At 36.9% G+C, this 17,770-nt stretch overlaps 1 protein-coding gene across 1 annotated transcript in view; it reads left to right on the top strand.

Annotated features, from left to right (window-relative positions):
• The first annotated feature begins 13,385 nt into the window (after positions 1-13,385).
• LOC112137502 (epidermal growth factor-like protein 6) overlaps positions 13,386-17,770 on the top strand; it is a 7,757-nt gene continuing 3,372 nt past the window's right edge. The window contains exons 1-5 of the mRNA XM_024259853.2: positions 13,386-13,627; positions 15,082-15,206; positions 15,963-16,055; positions 16,173-16,295; positions 16,474-16,593. Coding sequence (XP_024115621.1) covers positions 13,551-13,627; positions 15,082-15,206; positions 15,963-16,055; positions 16,173-16,295; positions 16,474-16,593 — 538 coding nt within the window. The 5' untranslated portion in view covers positions 13,386-13,550. The remainder of the gene's footprint in view (positions 13,628-15,081; positions 15,207-15,962; positions 16,056-16,172; positions 16,296-16,473; positions 16,594-17,770) is intronic.

The raw sequence follows: 17,770 nt of genomic DNA, 5'->3' as shown, positions 1-17,770 counted from the left end.
GCGCGGCTGTGTCTGCAGCTCACCACTCCCCCCGGGGATGGGTCAAATGTGCAGAGCAGATTTCACACACTTATGTGTGTGACAAATAGTGGGACTTTAACTTTATTGCTTTCTGGTCAGAACTGGTTTTCAGTAAAGCTACGTTCACACCATCTTTGATAATATGTGAATATGTATTTCAGACTTCTGCGTTCAATACTCTCGCATTAATGAGTAACTACACACATACTGTTTTCATACTCTATGTACAAAACACACTGAATGCACATTGAAAGCCAAATCAGGGCAAACTTTGACCAATCCGGTACTCGGTAGATAGTTACATATAGATGGCGTCCCTTTTAATTCATGGAAGTACCACCTGTTTAATATATGCGAAATGTTGTGACATTTGCTGCACAATTGAGCCAATCTCCCTTCGTATTGGTGTGAAAGCACCCGGCTATGTCACATAATCAGATGTTGGTTTTCCAGAATGGTTTCTGAAGTCTAAAGACACCTTGATTACTCCAAAGTAAGCCAAAAAAAAGGTTCAGTTTTAGCCCCTCTCATAGGTTTATGTGCAGCCCAATTCTACTGGTTTCAATAGAAATCTCTGATGAGAAAATATCTTTAAAATCAGGCCAAAAACATTCAGTACTTTACAAGAAAAATTGAAAATGTTCACAAGTTTTTAAAGCACAGGCTGTGCTACATTGGAGCCAACTAAGAAAAATAAATGGAAGAACCGCTAAAACATTCTGTCAAAGGGACTTTTGAACGATTAACTGTTCTTATGATGTTATCTTTCATGCAGTGAACAAATCAATGAGCTGTCAGCTGGGAAGTGTTGACAGGTCACTTTCAAAACCACACTGCCAAAGTTAGATAGACAATCTAGCTTCTAGCACATGCAAGTAGAATGCCAGTACTGTTGAAACATTCTTTTTTTGTGTGTCTGAGTAATATAAAAAAATTCACCCAACAGTTAACAAACGTTGATTAGCAGTATATGACATATTGTGGGGAGATGTGAGTTCATTTGAAATTGATTCACGGTGATTTGAAAATGAAATGTTACATTTTAAGCCCTATTTTTTTGATAAATGTTCTCTATCCTTAGAAAAAATGCCACAAAACATGTAAAAAACACAAAAAACAACATTTTTTTAATTTATTGTTATGTTGCACTGTCGTATAATATTGATATTAATATTAACTCATAATTTAAAACATGCATAATTCTCTTCTATGCACCCAATCCAATTCATCATCAGTGCTTTCAGTAGTAAAACGATGAAATGACTATTTTATGTTTGATTTGTGGTTTGGAATAAAGCAGTTTGATCCGTCTTTTACAGGGAACACTATGGCCACCATGTCTTTTTTCTGACTAATCAGAAGAAGAACCAGAAGAAAACCACTAAGCCCCCCTTCACTTTTTTTTCTGGACACTTAATCAAAGCAAAATTAGAATGAATATCTCAAAATTGCAGCTGCAGTGACTCCAGTTTGTTTGATGCCGCTCAAATGACACAATGTTTGAAACTTTTCCTGATGTTCACCATGATTAAGACATCTCTGCTTGACTATCTGTGCAGCATGAGTAACAGTTTCCACTGTGGCGGGGCTGCACTAAACCGCTCCACCGCAGTAAAACCAGAAAATTAAAAATGACTGGTAAATGTGAAGTAAATTGTTAGTTTAGTTGATGTCAAATTTTAAGAGATTCAATTTTTTAAAAGTTGGTCACAGCTTTTTTGTTTTGCGTGTATTTCTTTGCAATTTTTTGCACTCTAATAGTCAATTGTATGATTAATTTTATGTGAGTTAGCTGCTTTGCACGAGTTTCCAAACCTTCTGCTACTCTTTAAACACACAACAAATAACCAAACGAGCATCTCGACAACTATGCAGAAGTAAAGTGAAATTTCTGTATATATTTTTTTAATTTTCTCTATTACTCTTCAAATCTTTGGCACAAAACTCCAGGCTTCCATTTGTGTTTTTATTATATTGAAAGATAAAAAAAATCTAAAATGTATGAGAATAAAGTTGTATAATTGTATATAAGTGATTAAAATTGTGATTTAATGTTATTGTCGTGTTATTTTTGAATGCTTAAAGAAGCTTGCTGTGAGGATTTTTAATCTTTGTCAATAATGTTAATGACTCAAAAATTAAATAAATATTTTTGTGGGGGAGGGCAACTACCCCCCCCCATGTAGCTCCGCCCCTTCCACTTACCACGCTTTCCACATCTCTCACACTAAAACACGATTTTTTTTCATTTATTTATTTTTTGTTGTTGCTGCTTTTTTCTTTAATTTGACAAATTCTTAACTTATAACTTATAAAATTATAATTATATTATCTTAAATTTTGGACTTATTTCTCATAAATGATACATATACTCACACATTTTTGGCTTTACTCTCATATATTTATTTATTTTGATGGTGGTCCTAATACACCGTCGCACAACTCTGTTCATCTTACCTATTTCCACCGCACTCGGTGCTGCCCTTAGCCCTCTGCGGGGGCTTAGCATGTGTTAACACAACAGATTGAGCCCCAGTGGGCACCTTAATTTCATCATTTCATGGATACGAGTCAGTGCCGTGGTTAGGCAGAGTAAACAAGCACTGAATCCAAGAACCAAAAAGTGGTGCCAGAAATCAAGATGAATAGTTGGTTGAAAATGCAGAATGGGACCCTTGAGAGCTAGAAAATAAAATGAGAATTATTATGTAAGGAAATCAAACGAGAAACACGGAGAGCATAAATCTTTGTGAAAACAAGCCTCTTAGGGAAAGTGATCAGGGAAGCAAACCTACAAGAGTTTATCTTAGTGCTGGTCAGGATGTGCATGAAGTCTTTCTATATCTCAATTATATCAGTTCACAACATAGTGAGGAACTATTTAGACAAAACTATGGGCTGTTTTTTTATTTTTAGAAAGCTCTTTAAGTAAAGTATTAAAAACAACACAAAAATGTGTACTTATCATACATATTTGCACTGTTTTACATTTAAAATACACATACATTTCCTAAGGTGTTGTAGAAATGTATAAATAAACACCACATGCTGAAGAAATATTATAAACACAAATTTTGAGCAAGGACATTATTTTAAAGCAAATTTGATCACAATTTCCTCCATAGATTGAACTCAGAATTGTGACAGAATCTTTATTCTGTTTTTATCAGTTCTCGTTTTTGTTTCTGGCAATCAGAAATGACAAAAAAATATAATTTAACGGTTCACCGACCCAAACAAACTGATGACTCAGAGGAGTGAAAATGAGGAAACACACCTTTTATGGGAGTGGGGAGTTTCTGCACAAATCACTTTGATTTTAAACTTTTTTTAGTTTATTATTTATACCAATTTGTACATTTTCTTGAATACGTATTTTTTTTTAACCTCATCATCTCAAAGCAGCAGAACGGTCCGTACTTGTGACTACTGTTTTGATTAGCTCTCCATTTGGTGAAGTCACAGCTTTGGGTTCGAGTTTTTCTTCTCTTTAAATGTTAAATGCAAAAACTAAATCAGAATTAGATTCATTTATTGTGGATGCATTTATTTCTGAAATGTGGGCATGGGCAGTTGCTGTTTTAAACCAAAAGTATTTCCTTTAAATCACACACTGCTTCCTTTTTTTCTTGTTTGTGTGTTGGATGTTCCATTTGGAGAACCAAAATAGCTAAAAGTAGCAGCTCGCTATGGTATACAATAAATAAAAATAAACAAACATGTAAATCAGTTAGGATTTTCTAAACCAGTTGTCTCTATTAAATGACCTAGTCATTTTTATTGCATGATTATAAAACGTTTTTTTTTTAATTATTTTCTTAAGTTTTTAAGCAAAAATAGTAACTTTTATTATGTAAATCCTGTATTATGAAGGAATTTTTTAAAATATGCTTTTTACAAATATTTAATAAGTCATATCAAGTACGAGTCAGCATGTTGAGAGCATTAGAAAAGTTAGTAAAAATTTGCTTCATTGACTTCATCTTTATTTGTGTTGAAACATTTTTCAAAGCAGAAATCAATATTTCATTTCATGTTTATGACCTTTTCATTTTATTTTGTAGTGCATTTGTGTCAGGGTCTTCATTCTACCTGGTATGAAGTACATAAGCATACCAAATGTATTTCTGCACGCCGATTTATAAACCGTATGAACATGTGTGGGTGCTGTCAAAGGCAACACTTCCCTCAAGGTCAGCTTCCCCTTTTCTGATCCTCCGTTAGGTAAAGTAAACAACTGATGTTGACTGAAACGGACCACCAAAGAATAAGTTTCCATCTGGGGGTACGTCCTCTAAGCAGAGGTGAAATTTTCCGAAACACATTAAAAGAAGTTATGCAAATGGTTTACGCCAGTGCTGGTGCAGCTGTATTGTTATATTAATCTGTATACACTGTGGCTCATCTTGGCAGGAGCCTGGGTTTGTCTTCGGTCTTAATCTGCGGGGCTCATCTCGGTCTTACATCACTCACAGTCAACGCAGGGACACACTCACCAGTGGTGCTTGTAATGTTGGACTCAACACTGACATTCTCAGTGAGCGCATGCAGGCGGGCAACGCCAAAAAAGGATCCCCAACCTGGATAAACGAGTCTGCTAACGCTCACTAGCACCTGATCTCTGCAGGACTCCTTCCACTGTAACATGCATGTTCTGATACACATGCTTCATGCGTATTAACTCTGGCATTTTCTCTACATTCTGTGTTTGTGTTCTCAAAGTTGTGGTTTGCTGTGACAGAACCGGGGTCAGCTTGCATCACCCTCCTGCATGTGTGTACGTGCCAGTGAACTCTGCCAGATGACGGCCGCCTTTTTATCTGCACTGGCATGGCTTGATCTAGCGGCTACATGTGCCAAACAGTTTATCACACATCGCAAGAAAATAAACTGAAGCTTTGCTTAAATGCACAAAGAACAACACACAACACTAGGTAATGTGTTTCTTCCAGATTCAGAAATAATCTTTTAAAAGTGTTGTTTCAGCTAAAACTGAAAAGGAAAACTTTAAAAACATTGTTGTAGTTGTCCTTTCACAGAAATCCGAAATAAAAAACTATTAAAGAATCTATATGTAGAATTGAAATCACAGTTTTTTATATTTAAAAAAATATTTGCATGTTATAAATCTCAAATATTCCCAGAAATACTGCATATTTTGCCCTTTTTTAACCTTAAATATTCTTAGAAATCATGCATATATTGCAATTTTCTTGTGCTATTTTCACCCTTAAATGTTCTTGCAAATACTGCACATATTACAAGTATTTACCCTTTTTACCCTTACATTTCCTCAGAAATACTTAACATTTTGCTATTTTTTTTTTATCCTTTTCACCCATAAATGTTCTTAGAAATATTTTCCAAGTTTTACCAGTTTTACCCTTAGAAATACTCTATATTTTTGCAAGGTTTTACTCTTTTTACCATTAAATGTTCTTAGAATTACTAAATATTATGCTATTGCTTTTACAATTTTTCCCCTTGAATATGTTCAAAAATACTACATGTATATTGTAATTTTTTACCCAGTTCGCCTTTAAATATTCTCATAAATACTGCATATTTTGCTCACAGCCTGCTGAGAACCAAGAAAAAAAATCAATAGTTGCAAAAAATAAAATGAAAAAATACAACTTATGTGCTCTATATCTTAAAATGTCAACCACAGCCTGCCTTTTTACAGGACTCTTGAAGTCCTGTAAAAACCTCTGGCTCTAGCATAACACTGTCATGGACCAATGTATATTTATATTTAGCTTGCAAAATGCCATTTTGCAAAAAATCTCCTACACAGTTGTATTTGTTGTTTTTATATAAATCGCATCTGGCTTACAACCCTTTACCTGCCTATATTTGTTTCTGCTATTACGCTTCTATTACCTTAAGTTTTGTTGTGGCCAGAGCAATGTCATTTCATTTAGTGTAGGATCTCAGATGCTGCACACAAATGACAAATAAAGAATCTGAATCTCAAACAAAAAGTAAAGTATTAAAACAAGATCCACTCAAAGCCAAAGGCACATTCCCCAAACTTTCAAACCAATAAATGTTTAAAAAATGTTGAGAAAATATCACTACAACCTCAGGATGACTAAAACAAAATCAAAACTAAAGCATTAAAGCAGCAAATTTCAGTTAAAATAATCTAATTCTGGAAAAAAACCTCATAGTAAAGAATAAAAAACAAAGAGCTGAGATTAGCGACTTAATTTATTAAACTCTGTGATGCTTTGAGACCATAAAAAACACGTTTTTCTGTCATGTAGTAGTATTTATTTAAAAAACGTACACAAAATCAGTATGAAGATTTTGTCTGTGCCTTTTTTTTCTTGCAAAAAATATGCTTTTTTAAAATCTTGTTCTGAGGTGTTGGAACAATTTAGTGTTTATGTCAGATGTTAGGATCAAAAATATGTCAATCTTTAACTCAGGTTAATATGAGACCTTAATTGTGTGAAATTGGTTCATCAATCTCAGACATAGGAAAAAAAAAATTTAGTGACCCAACACCTTTCCAGAAGCAACAAAATTTGCTAAAAAAAAAAGAGGGATCTACCTTGTATTCTACCTTATCACTCACAATACTGAATTGAGGTGTCAATTTATCTCCCTGCTGCGCACTAGAGATCTCTGTCCCCCAAAAGTGAAATATTTCTTAGTGTCTCCAATCCAGGGGTATTCCCAGAGGAGCGGATGCACCGTAAAAGGGGTAATAGAGTAATTTCTGCGCTGTGGCCATGTTCTGCTGGAGCTAAACAGAGACAATCAACAGTTTTCCTGTGCACACACTATCTGGTTTTAGTATTTCTCCAACTTTTTCCACAACAGTTTGATTCCGTCATTTTATTCTTATGTTGCCTGCTGGAACAAAGACAACAAAGACGTTCATGGATTTACTTGATTACTAGTGGATGGATCAGAACAAACGGAGAAGGAAGCTCATGACTGTTTGCAGCATCACATATAGAGAGCACAAATGTATTTATAAGCATTTGTACACGTTTCACACGTCACCAGATGGTATTATTTATATTCCATTTCAACTGTGTATTTTTGCAGCTAAGTTCACAGATGAAGATGAGATTTTGGAAAAGCTGATCTGCATGGCAAATAACATTCCCAAACAGTGACAGTTGTTTGCAGCAGCTTATAAACACAAATCCAGGATGTGAAGAGATCACCTTGCTGGAGAATAAGGAGACAAATGTTGTGATGTAAGTGTATACTGAGTTTTGTGCAGAAATCAGATATTTTGTAGGTAATTCTTCAGCTTTTAGCACATATTGAAAGGATTTTTACCAAAATAAAAGACGTCTTAACTTCAGCTGTCATGCCAGCACTAACAACAAGCTATCATGGGTTAATCATGATCAGATGATACACATTTCCTTATGTACTTGTACGCACAATTTGATGATACAGATCTGTAGCAGGTTTCATCCTCGGGTGTTAGAAATAAATCTCTGATGTTTTATTTGGGAGGATTTCTTTGACACCAATTCAACACAACATTTAACACATTTTGTCTGGTTAAGAAGTATTTCTGCAAGCTTCCATCTGTGTAAACCTTAACTTAGAAATGTATTTTAAAGGTTCAATACAATAAAAATTGTGTTTTTGGTGTTTTTAATCTGTTCTTGTGGCATTTTTTTCATGATGGAGGACATACACTATATCAAGAAAATTAAGCTAAAAATTGCATTTCTGATTATTTCTTTTATCACATTGTTGTGAATCAAAAGCAGACACAAAAATACAGGGGCTGTAAGTTAGCGGGAGAGCACGTAAATGGATGGATATTGGGAAGTGGGGGCGGGCATATGCACCTACAGTCAACTCAAAAGTAAATTTTTAATGAATTCCTGCTGCTCTACAGAAACTTTTTCCTAGAAAACAACACAGTTTTTTTTTTTTATTTTGGCTAAAAACTGCATAATCATAATTAAAAAACCCCTGGGAAAACTTTTAAATAGATCAAAAGATGATTGGAGTGGGATTTTAAACACATGGGCTGAAAAACAAGATCATTGCTTTAACTATGAAGACATTTTTGTCATAAAAATACCAATAAGATTGGTACACTTTACAAAACTTGTTTTAGTTTTTTACAATGTCATAACTCTTGCTGTAACATTAGGAATCACCAAATTGACTAAATAAATCATGGCAATTCAACCGATTGAATTTTACACTTATCAGAATTTCCTGTTCCTACAGAAATAAAATAGAAAAACCCAAATATAAAATTTCCTGGAATATGAAAGGTTTTTGGCAATGCTACCTCAACTTGCCAAATCCTTAATCTTTGTTTTGGTACAGAAGCTGCCTGTGGTGGTGTGCTAATCTCTGAAAAGCTCTGTATCTAATGGCTGCTCTGCCTCTCAGCACACTGTGTACCTCCACTTCAAGAGGAGCGCACAGCCGTGGCAGACTGGGTTAAGAAGAGGAAGAGGTTCTGACACAAACGGGGAAAAAAAACAATGAATAAGTTCTATTTTGAGTCCTGAATACTTAATAGCTATCGTAATAGATACAATCTATCCCATCCACTGGAAGGATTTCTGTCTTAAAAGCTTAGAATGACATTTTTTACCACCTTTGCATCCATATTTTTGCTTTCAAATATGATTTTCCAGTTGGTTTGGACCATATAAACATGAATTTCCATTTTTTTGCTTTTTTTTAAGAGAGTGTGTGATGAGACTCAGCATGAAGGCTTAAAGTTGATGCTGACAGAAAACGGCAACATTTTTTCCCTGTCAGAGCACCCCTGCTGTCCTCATCACGCCTCGGAAGGTGTCCTGTCTGCTGACCTCATCCGTGGCCTCTGACCTTTAACCTCTCACACCTTGACAACTCCTTTGCTTAGCCTCTCTGATCCTCGACCCCAGATTGTCGATCATCCGAGGGTCACCTGTTAAAAGCATTTTCCAAACAAAATCTGTCATGGGTATGTGGTGGTGAAAGTCCCAGGTCATAAATCAGTGAAGAATGGTGCACCCATCCTTTTTGCTTCTTTTTTTTTGGAGAAAGGGCTAAGTTGAAACACAGAGGGAGGGGGTTGTTCTCTGCCTCTGTGAGGATTTGAAATTCTTCTTTTAGGGGTCTGTGTTTCTTTCCTGCGTGTGAGAGTGCTGTCGCACGCCTCCTTTTTCCTACAGTAATCCATCTTTACAATAAGATGCAATACATCTTTTTCTTGTTTTCCTTTTGTGTCTTTTCTCCTCAAGTGATGTTTATCCCCAATTTGGAACAAAGTGTTCATCTAGGCTCCTACATCAAGTTCTTGTTCTGGCATTTATTTAGTTACCTTTGCTTGACATTTCCATTCATTTCCCTCTTGTACGCTCGTCATTCTGCTGTGCGTTTCTAAGTCTAAACTCTGGCTGGTTCTTTTTGTCTGCACTTGGAACCTATCAGTCCAGAAGGGGAGTGTATAAAACAGATGATTCACACAAGCACAGTACATGAAGACAGCAATCAGTTTAATCAAGATTATATTCCCCATGAAATTTTATTGTCTTTATTTAAGGAGAAATTGAATTCTTTTTATAAAAGTTCTAATAATTATACATTGAAGTCAATGAGAGGAAACAAATATCGCATTTTCTGGAGTCTAAAGCCAAATTCTTCCCCTACCCCTCCAATTGTAGGGGCATTTGAAGATGTAGGGGTGTCTGAAATTGTTATTTAAAGGAAACCATTCTCTTGTAGGTTGCACTGTGAGAAACGCGTTTATTCATGTGGGTGCGCTCTGAAGCACAGAAGTTTACATTTAAATATAAGCAATGACTTTTTGTATAACTTCTTAAAGTTATAAAACCGCTGTCGTTATGTATTTTCCTCGTGACTTTTAATGAAGTCATCAAGTGGGAGTGATGTCCTAATCAAAAGACATTCTTTCCTAGCTCATTATATGGTGTGTTTGCCCTTTTCTAGTGCAACAATTCTAAAATCGAGTGCACTAGACATTTCCCAGAAGTCTTTGCAAAAACCTAGAGTGCATCGAGGCTAACTACATGAGCGAAAATAGACTGCAATGCAACAGACCACAATCTTTGCAAAAAAAAACCCAACATGTTTTAGTGTAATTTTCAAACAAACCATCCACATTTTCATCATCAGAACACCGTGGAGTCATAGATAGGTGTTGTGAAATGATTGGATTTTTGAAATCAGTGACGTTTAGCAAAATCAAAGTAGTGAGCGTGGTGTCTGAATTGATAGACAGTCCTGCACTATATAGTGTTCAGTGAGGATCCATCCATCAATCCATCTTCTCCTGCTCATCCAGGACCGGGTCGTGGGGGCAACACTCTAAGCAAAGATGCTCAGACTTCCCTCTCCCTGGTCGCTTCTTCCGCCACCTCTGGGGGGACCCCAAGGTGTTCCCAGGTCAGCAGAGAGTCATAGTCTCTCCAGCGTGTCCTGGGTCTTCCTCAGGAGGGTCCGAAACACCTCTCCAGGGAGGTGTCCAGGAGGCATCGGGACCAGATGCCCGAGCCACCTCAACTTGCTCCTCTCAATGTGGAGAAGAAGTAGCTCTACAAGTTTTCTCCAGGTGACCGAGCTTCTCTCTCCATCTCTATCACCACCGGATGAAGCTCCTTTGAGCTGCTTGTAGTCTCGTTCTTTTGGCAATGAGCCAGAGCTCATGACCATCGGTGAGTACTGGAACCAAGATCGACCGGTAAATGAAGAGCTTTGCTTTCTGGCTCAACTCTCTCTTCACCACAATGGACCGGTGCAGCGACGCCGGACGCCGCACCAATCCGCCTGTTTATCTCACGCTCCGATCTTCCCTCACTCATGAACAAGACCCCAAGATATTTAAACTCCTTCATCTGGGGAAGGAGCACTCCACGCCCACGAGAGTGGGCATCTACCTTTCTCCGATTGAGATTAGTTAGAGATTAGGGTTAGAATTTGGACACAGTCTACTTTTCCATAACTCTCTGTTTGGAGGGCTACCTGTGTGTTAATTGGTTGCATATAACGTTGTGTGGACCGAGACATTGATACACATTCCCACACCAGAGCCACACTGGAGTAAGGGACGGTGAGGTACTTTGCCCAAGGACACACTGACTGGGGGGGAGTGGGGATCGAGTTGCTGACCCTTTGATCATTGAGCGACCTGCTCAACAACCTGAGCCACTGGCGCAACCTCAACTAACCCTCTCAGGGCCAAATTAAGTTTTAGTAACAGAAAAAATGTGATATTTGAGGAAAGTAATCTAAGATAGTAATATTTAGTGTTTACCTGTTGCAAATCTGCCCCGAGAGAGTAAACAATAAATGTGTAGGTTTCGTATAAGTAGCAAAGTTCCAGGAATTACCCCATATCAATATTGGTGAGAATTGTGCACGCTGGTTTGGAGTTTTAGTGATGTTTTTACTCACGTTTTGTTTTGAGCTGTCTTCCTGTCAGTCACACCAGGTTCATGGTCATAATCATCTCAGCTGATTTCATTTCTATGAATTACCCTCAGTGTATATAAATGTGCTGTTTTCAGTGTGTTCTTGCCAGGTCAGATTTTTGTTCCTCCATGAGTTTAATCTCTTAAATGCTTAACTTTCCTCCAAACAGCCTTGTTACATGCACATTCCTACACCACCAGTTCCTGGCAGATGTTAATCATCTTTGACTTCTAGATTATGACAATGTCTTCTCGTTTGTCACTTAAGACTTTGAAGATCAAGTAGCTGCAAGTTGTTGCCACAGATTTACAATGAATTGTAATATAATTTAGCCAATCACAATCAAGCATTTGAAGTTCTCAGTAAGTGTTAGATGTTATGCATTTTATGATAGGATTCTGCGGATGAGCAGAACTTTGAACATTCAAATTTAAAGGTGCCTGGCTTAAACCTTCAGTGATTTCTCACTTAAACTTTACAAATTAATCTGTATGAAATGCTTAAAAAGGAGCAATTGCTGCTTACAAGTCCCGTAGTGTTGACGAGGCACAAGTTTAACACTGAAAATGACTTGTATCAGAGCTATATAATTAAAAATATGTTCAAAAGTTGTGTACTTTTTCTTTTTATGATTGTGCTTTGGGCCTCTCAGAGGTTACATCTGGGCTGCCTTTGCTCTGCAGGCTGCGACTTGAGTAGCCTTGTTTTAAATTGATTGATGAACCGATGAACTCTGTGCCTGTGAGTCTATATATGTATGTTCACTAATAAAGTAAGCTTTAAAGTACAAAATAGCACTAAATCTTTGTGGAAATTGGCAGATAAAATTGGCATGAGATTTTGGAGTAAGACCACAAGATTTTTTCTTAACTATTCATAGAAAAAAACAGCTTTCTGTGACATCCCTCATCATGGAGCCTCAGATGTGATCATATTAAGTAGATATTTTGATGTTTAAGAGGAGATATTTGTGCTGTAGTGAGGAGAAACATTTGTCCACGTGTTCAAGTTTAGATGGTTGTGTGCAGGCTCTGTAGCAACCCTGTAAGAAGACGTTGTGGCTGGAATTTAATTAGGGTTCTCTTGCTTAGCCAGAGGCACGTCTTGCTCTCTTTGTCTTTTCTAGGTCTAATCCTGTGAACGCTATCCTCTATGTATTGTCACCTAAGCCACAATCTATGTACCATGCTCTTTCCCTGTTCCTCATATACCTATATAGACATAAATACACTAGATAGACAATTTGTGACATCACCCATTGGATTCTGCAAAAACCTCAGCCTGCAGTGGGTCGGGCACACTGACCTGACCTTGCTTCCCTCAAGTCAACAACATTCCAAGACCGGTTAATGGGTGGGACAAAGTGAAATTGGAAACTCTGTTGAGTCCACCCACTTGTCAATCAAATACCACGCCCAATATTACACAAATTACCACAGATTTGTTTGTTTATTTTTAAATTACGCCCTCCAATACAAACATATGCACAGTCATCATAAAAAAACAAAGCAATAAAAATCAAAAAAGTTTTTTCTGATCAAATAAGAATATTTCTCATTCTGACCGCTGACCCTAGTGGTCTTTTGAGGAACTGCAACATGTTTTATTTTGTTCTGTGTTCTATCCTACATGCTTTGTCCATTACTTCCTGTTTCCTACTCTGTGATGCAATCATTTTTTTAAATGTAATGAAACACTGTGTTTGCTTTTTTCCATTTCAGAATACACACTGGTTTATATATGCAGCCACTTTTGTGAGATTTTTTTCCGATTAGATTTTATTAGTGTCACATACACTGGACGATAAATCACATCAGACCTCACCATGTCAGAGACATATTCAGATTTAATAAAAAGAGCCCGAACATTTTTTTGGTGTGTTCCCCCTGTATTCTTCTCGTCTCTCACAGGTAACTTCACACACCTCTTACTGTCAGCACCATACAATTACACCATGTGACCTCCGCTTCACCGTACAAACACAAACTGCATCTTGTTGAAGACACTCATCACAGAACAGCGTTTGACAGGGAAAAGACTTCAGAGAAGAGATTAGAGATCTAACATGTAGTTTAGGCTGCAGAAAAGCGATTCTGCTGGATAACATGACTGATCTAATATTACAGTTTCTGGGAGTGATTGGACATTTTATTCTATTCTCAGTGGCCCATCATCAGGAAAGGTGAGAGGTTTTTTTTTAATGTCATCTGGTTTTTTCTGAGATTAAAAAAAACTTTTGAAATAGTCTGAAGATATGTTATTTTGTAAGTAAGTTACATTGCAATCAAGCCAAGAATGCAGTCAATGGACTCCTTCACTGCAATTAGTGTGTTGGTTATGCAAACGTTTTGCTAATTGTATTTTTTTTTTTTTTTGCATTTTTTATAAATAAAAAATACTTTGATAATTCTCATAGAATCAAGATTTCTTTTGTGGATTTATGGGAAAATTAAAGCATTTTTCAATCAGTTGTCATCCTGTGGATTTTAACTCTTTAACTCCATTAGCTCCAGTGCTGATGTTCTTTAATTTATTGTTATTCTTCAACCGTTAACGCGATCATCATAATTCCAGTAGATTCTGCTTTTCTCCATCAGAATCTCCTGGAATTATGATGATCGCGTTAACGGTTAAATAATTATGACATGATGCTTCCAGTATCACATTATTATTGATGCTTTACTTAAAAAAAACCAGCATAACCCAGAGTTTATATTGTCAAGTTGGTTCCTCAAAATAATTAATTTTTACATCAGTTGCTGACAGTGAAGTTTCTTTTATATTAATAGAAAACGTGTTAATTCACATTTATCATACACAGACAGTCTTAACCTACAGCCCATCTGTCAGTTAGCCTGTAAATAACAGTACAATAGACTGGTTTGTATTGTTTACCCCTGAAGTAAAAAAAAAAAGTACTTTTATTGAATAAAAAAAAAAAAAAAATTTCAATGCCATTTTCCGTTAGCTCCTTTTGAAATTGTTTACCTATTAGATAATGTCCTCTGAAGTACATCTAGCTAAAAAAAAACTTTCTCCGTCACTTCATAGCTTTTTGTTTACATTTCTTTTAATATTTAAATAATCCTTTTACATTTGTGTCATTGACTTCCTGTTTCAAAGCTTAAGAATTTGAGAAAACACATTAAACTAGTGGAATTACTGTGCAATTGTAATCTTGTTTTTAACATGTTTTATAGATTTTTTTCTTAAAATGGAGGACATATATAAAGAATATGAAGTGAGTGCAGGATTACTCTGTGCCAACAGTTCGACCACAACTCAGAGGCAAATTTCTGATGATTTACAGCCCCTCTGCAGAAACTATGTCCTAGAAAACGACACAGATTTTTAAATTTTGATTAAAAACAGCATATTTGTAATTAAAAGACCATTGGGAACACTTTTGCCATAGAGCAAAAGATGACAAAGAAAGCAAATGTATGGTATTTACATACAGTATGTATTCACTTTAGTGGATTTACTTGCTAAGCTATATTTAACTTTTTGTTTCTGTGTTTGAGCTTCTCAACTCTTTTTTTTGCAGAGGCATTTGAAGAGATATTAACACGTATAGCACTCAAAGTGGTTACATGTTCTGAATGGGGTCAATTTCATGACAGTCTTTTACCTCAGCTTCCACAGGTCATTGACAGATACTCTGGATCCCACTCGGGGTCACGGGCAGCCTGGACTCTGTAACTACGGCTGGGACATTTCCTGTTGTTTTGGATGGAAGAATGTTAATGGCCTTTGTCAGCGTAAGCCATTTTCAGTGACTATGTGTCTGCAAAGAATTTATTTTATCTACGAAACAAAAGAAGTACTAAATACATTTCAGGATCTAGAACTTTTATTTTTATTATTTTTCTGCTTTTCCCTTTAATGTTTCAATCCATTTTGCCATTCCACCTTTTGTACGCAGCGTTGTGAAGAATTTTTACTCAAGACTCAAGGCTGAAATATTTGCATCTTTGACTCCAATTTCCACTTCCATTTTACACTTCAACCACAGAGTCTAGACGTCTATCCCGCTGAGGATCTTTGAGGATGTGCTGGAAAAGACTTTATGCTATAGTCCATCTCCTTTCCACATTTATGCAAGGCAGAACGTGACATCTTTTAGTGGACTAGTGGGACGAGCTCAGGCATGATCCTGGGCCGAGCCCCGCTGTTACTGTTTTGAGATGAGCAACCTGTTGTTGTCATTAAGAAACCTGGTCTACACGACTTGCCCAGCAAATGGCAGATAAGTTAAAATGTACTTGGTAAAAACATTTTGCTTCCTAAGAGCCATCTGGAGACAGGACACCCGGCCCCAAACAAATGTTAAAGTTACTCTGTCGACTGCTGTGATTGGCAGCTGTTAAACTGCTGAAATAAATGACCTCGTTCAGCTCTCAAAATTACCTTATGCACAAGATTTATTAGCAGCACTATTGTTTTCATAAATCAGAAAAAGAAAGCCATCATCCCTTGCAGATTTAGATGTGTCTTTTGTTTGCCGTGCTCCGCAGCCGTCTGTAGAAAGCCCTGCGTTAAGGGGAAATGTGTGGGCCCCGACAAGTGTTCCTGCTTCACGGGGTACCGAGGACCACATTGTGATGAAGGTGGAGTGCGATTTTAGCCTTATGTTTTTCATTTCTTACCATTACTTGTTTCCCTCTGCATCATTTACCGCAAGGATTTTTACCAACTGCTTAAATGATGTTCCATATTAACTGCAGATGTGAACGAGTGCGGTTTGCTGGAGAGGCCGTGTTCCCAGCGCTGCATGAACACACCCGGTAGCTATCGCTGTTACTGCGAGTCTGGATACTCGCTCAGTGCAGATGGATACACCTGTACAAGTGAGTGATAATGTTTTGAACAAGGAAAGAAATCAAATGGTTTATTGATTGATTTTGAAGGGGATTGTTTCTTATTTTAGTGATGACACAGTGTTGGGAAATGTTTTTTTTTATGTTTGAAGCAACTTCTTCACTGTTCCAAATGTTGCAGATTCCTATGTCTGTGTTTATGTTCCAGAAGAGAGAGATTGTTTCTCAATGCGCTGCCAGTTTGGATGTCAGTTTGACAGAGCTGGAGCAGCTCACTGTCTTTGTCCTCCTGGCCTCCGTCTGGCTGCTGACAGTAGAACCTGTGAAGGTAGACTTTCATCAGCAACACATTTCCTGAAATCACTCAAATAGTTTCACATTTTTGCACTGATCATATTTAGTCTAAGAATCTCCTCTCCCTTTCACTCCTTTTTAGTGCGTCCGTATCAGGGAGAGGTTTCTGTTTTGCCAAATGATTTATCAACTTTTGATTAATTCAATTGCAAGGAAAACTTAAGCAGCAATATGTGCTTAAAGACATTGCATAACAAACAAGTGACTGTGCCAAAATTCATAGATAAATTAAAAAAAATTAAAATAATAAAAGACTAACATTTAATTAAATGCCTATCAGATATGTGACATGACATTCTGACACATTGACTGACAGCAGACTGCACTTTCATACAGCTTTGAGACAGACCTTGCAAAAAGCAACACAATTTTATGTTCTAATCAACATTAATGCAACATTCTCACCTGATTTAATAAAGGAGCAGCTGGTAGAAATGAACTCTATTAATGTAGTCCTATTTATACATAGATATTAATGCTGTCAATCATTTAAAAAATAATCCTACTAATCACACTTTTACATTGTGATTAATCACGATCAATCACATGTTTTGAATAAACTCAAAACTCAAACATGACAAAACCAGTGACGTAATAGAATAGAGCTGATGACCTGACAATGAATTTAGAGGAGTTTGAGTTTCTTGTATACTGTTGGCCTACTTCCATACTGTCTCCTGTTCAGGGTCGCTGAAATCCGCTGGAGCCAATCACAGAACCCACCCTAAGCAGGAAACGGGGTACACCCTAAACATGCTACCAGCCTGTCACAAGGCCACACAGAAGCAAGCAACCATAGACAATTATTTGTGGGACCACTTTTCGAAATCACTATTTAATTAACTGACATAAATGTTCTAGGACTGTGGGCGGGAAGCCAAAGTCGCCACAGAAAACCTACATGTTGTACCCACAAACTCCACACCCAGGATATGAACCAAGCTGTGAGGTGACAGTGCTGTGACATAGTGCATCCATCCTGAGAGTCATTTAGGCTTTTGTCAGTTTGGAGTTATGAAATAAAACACGCTTGTAATATCAAGAAAAGCAAAACGTGATAGGCAGACTCCTCATGACCTTCAGTCCCACTCATGGTGAGAAAGATTGCTGAGTTCTCTTAAAAGGGAAGAAAAACTGTTTCAAACTTCATT

The sequence above is a fragment of the Oryzias melastigma genome, linkage group LG1, assembly GCF_002922805.2.
Source record: "Oryzias melastigma strain HK-1 linkage group LG1, ASM292280v2, whole genome shotgun sequence".
NCBI lineage: Eukaryota > Metazoa > Chordata > Actinopteri > Beloniformes > Adrianichthyidae > Oryzias > Oryzias melastigma.
The sequence above is the reverse complement of the archived record's forward strand: the minus strand, read 5'-3'. Positions and strand labels throughout refer to the sequence as shown.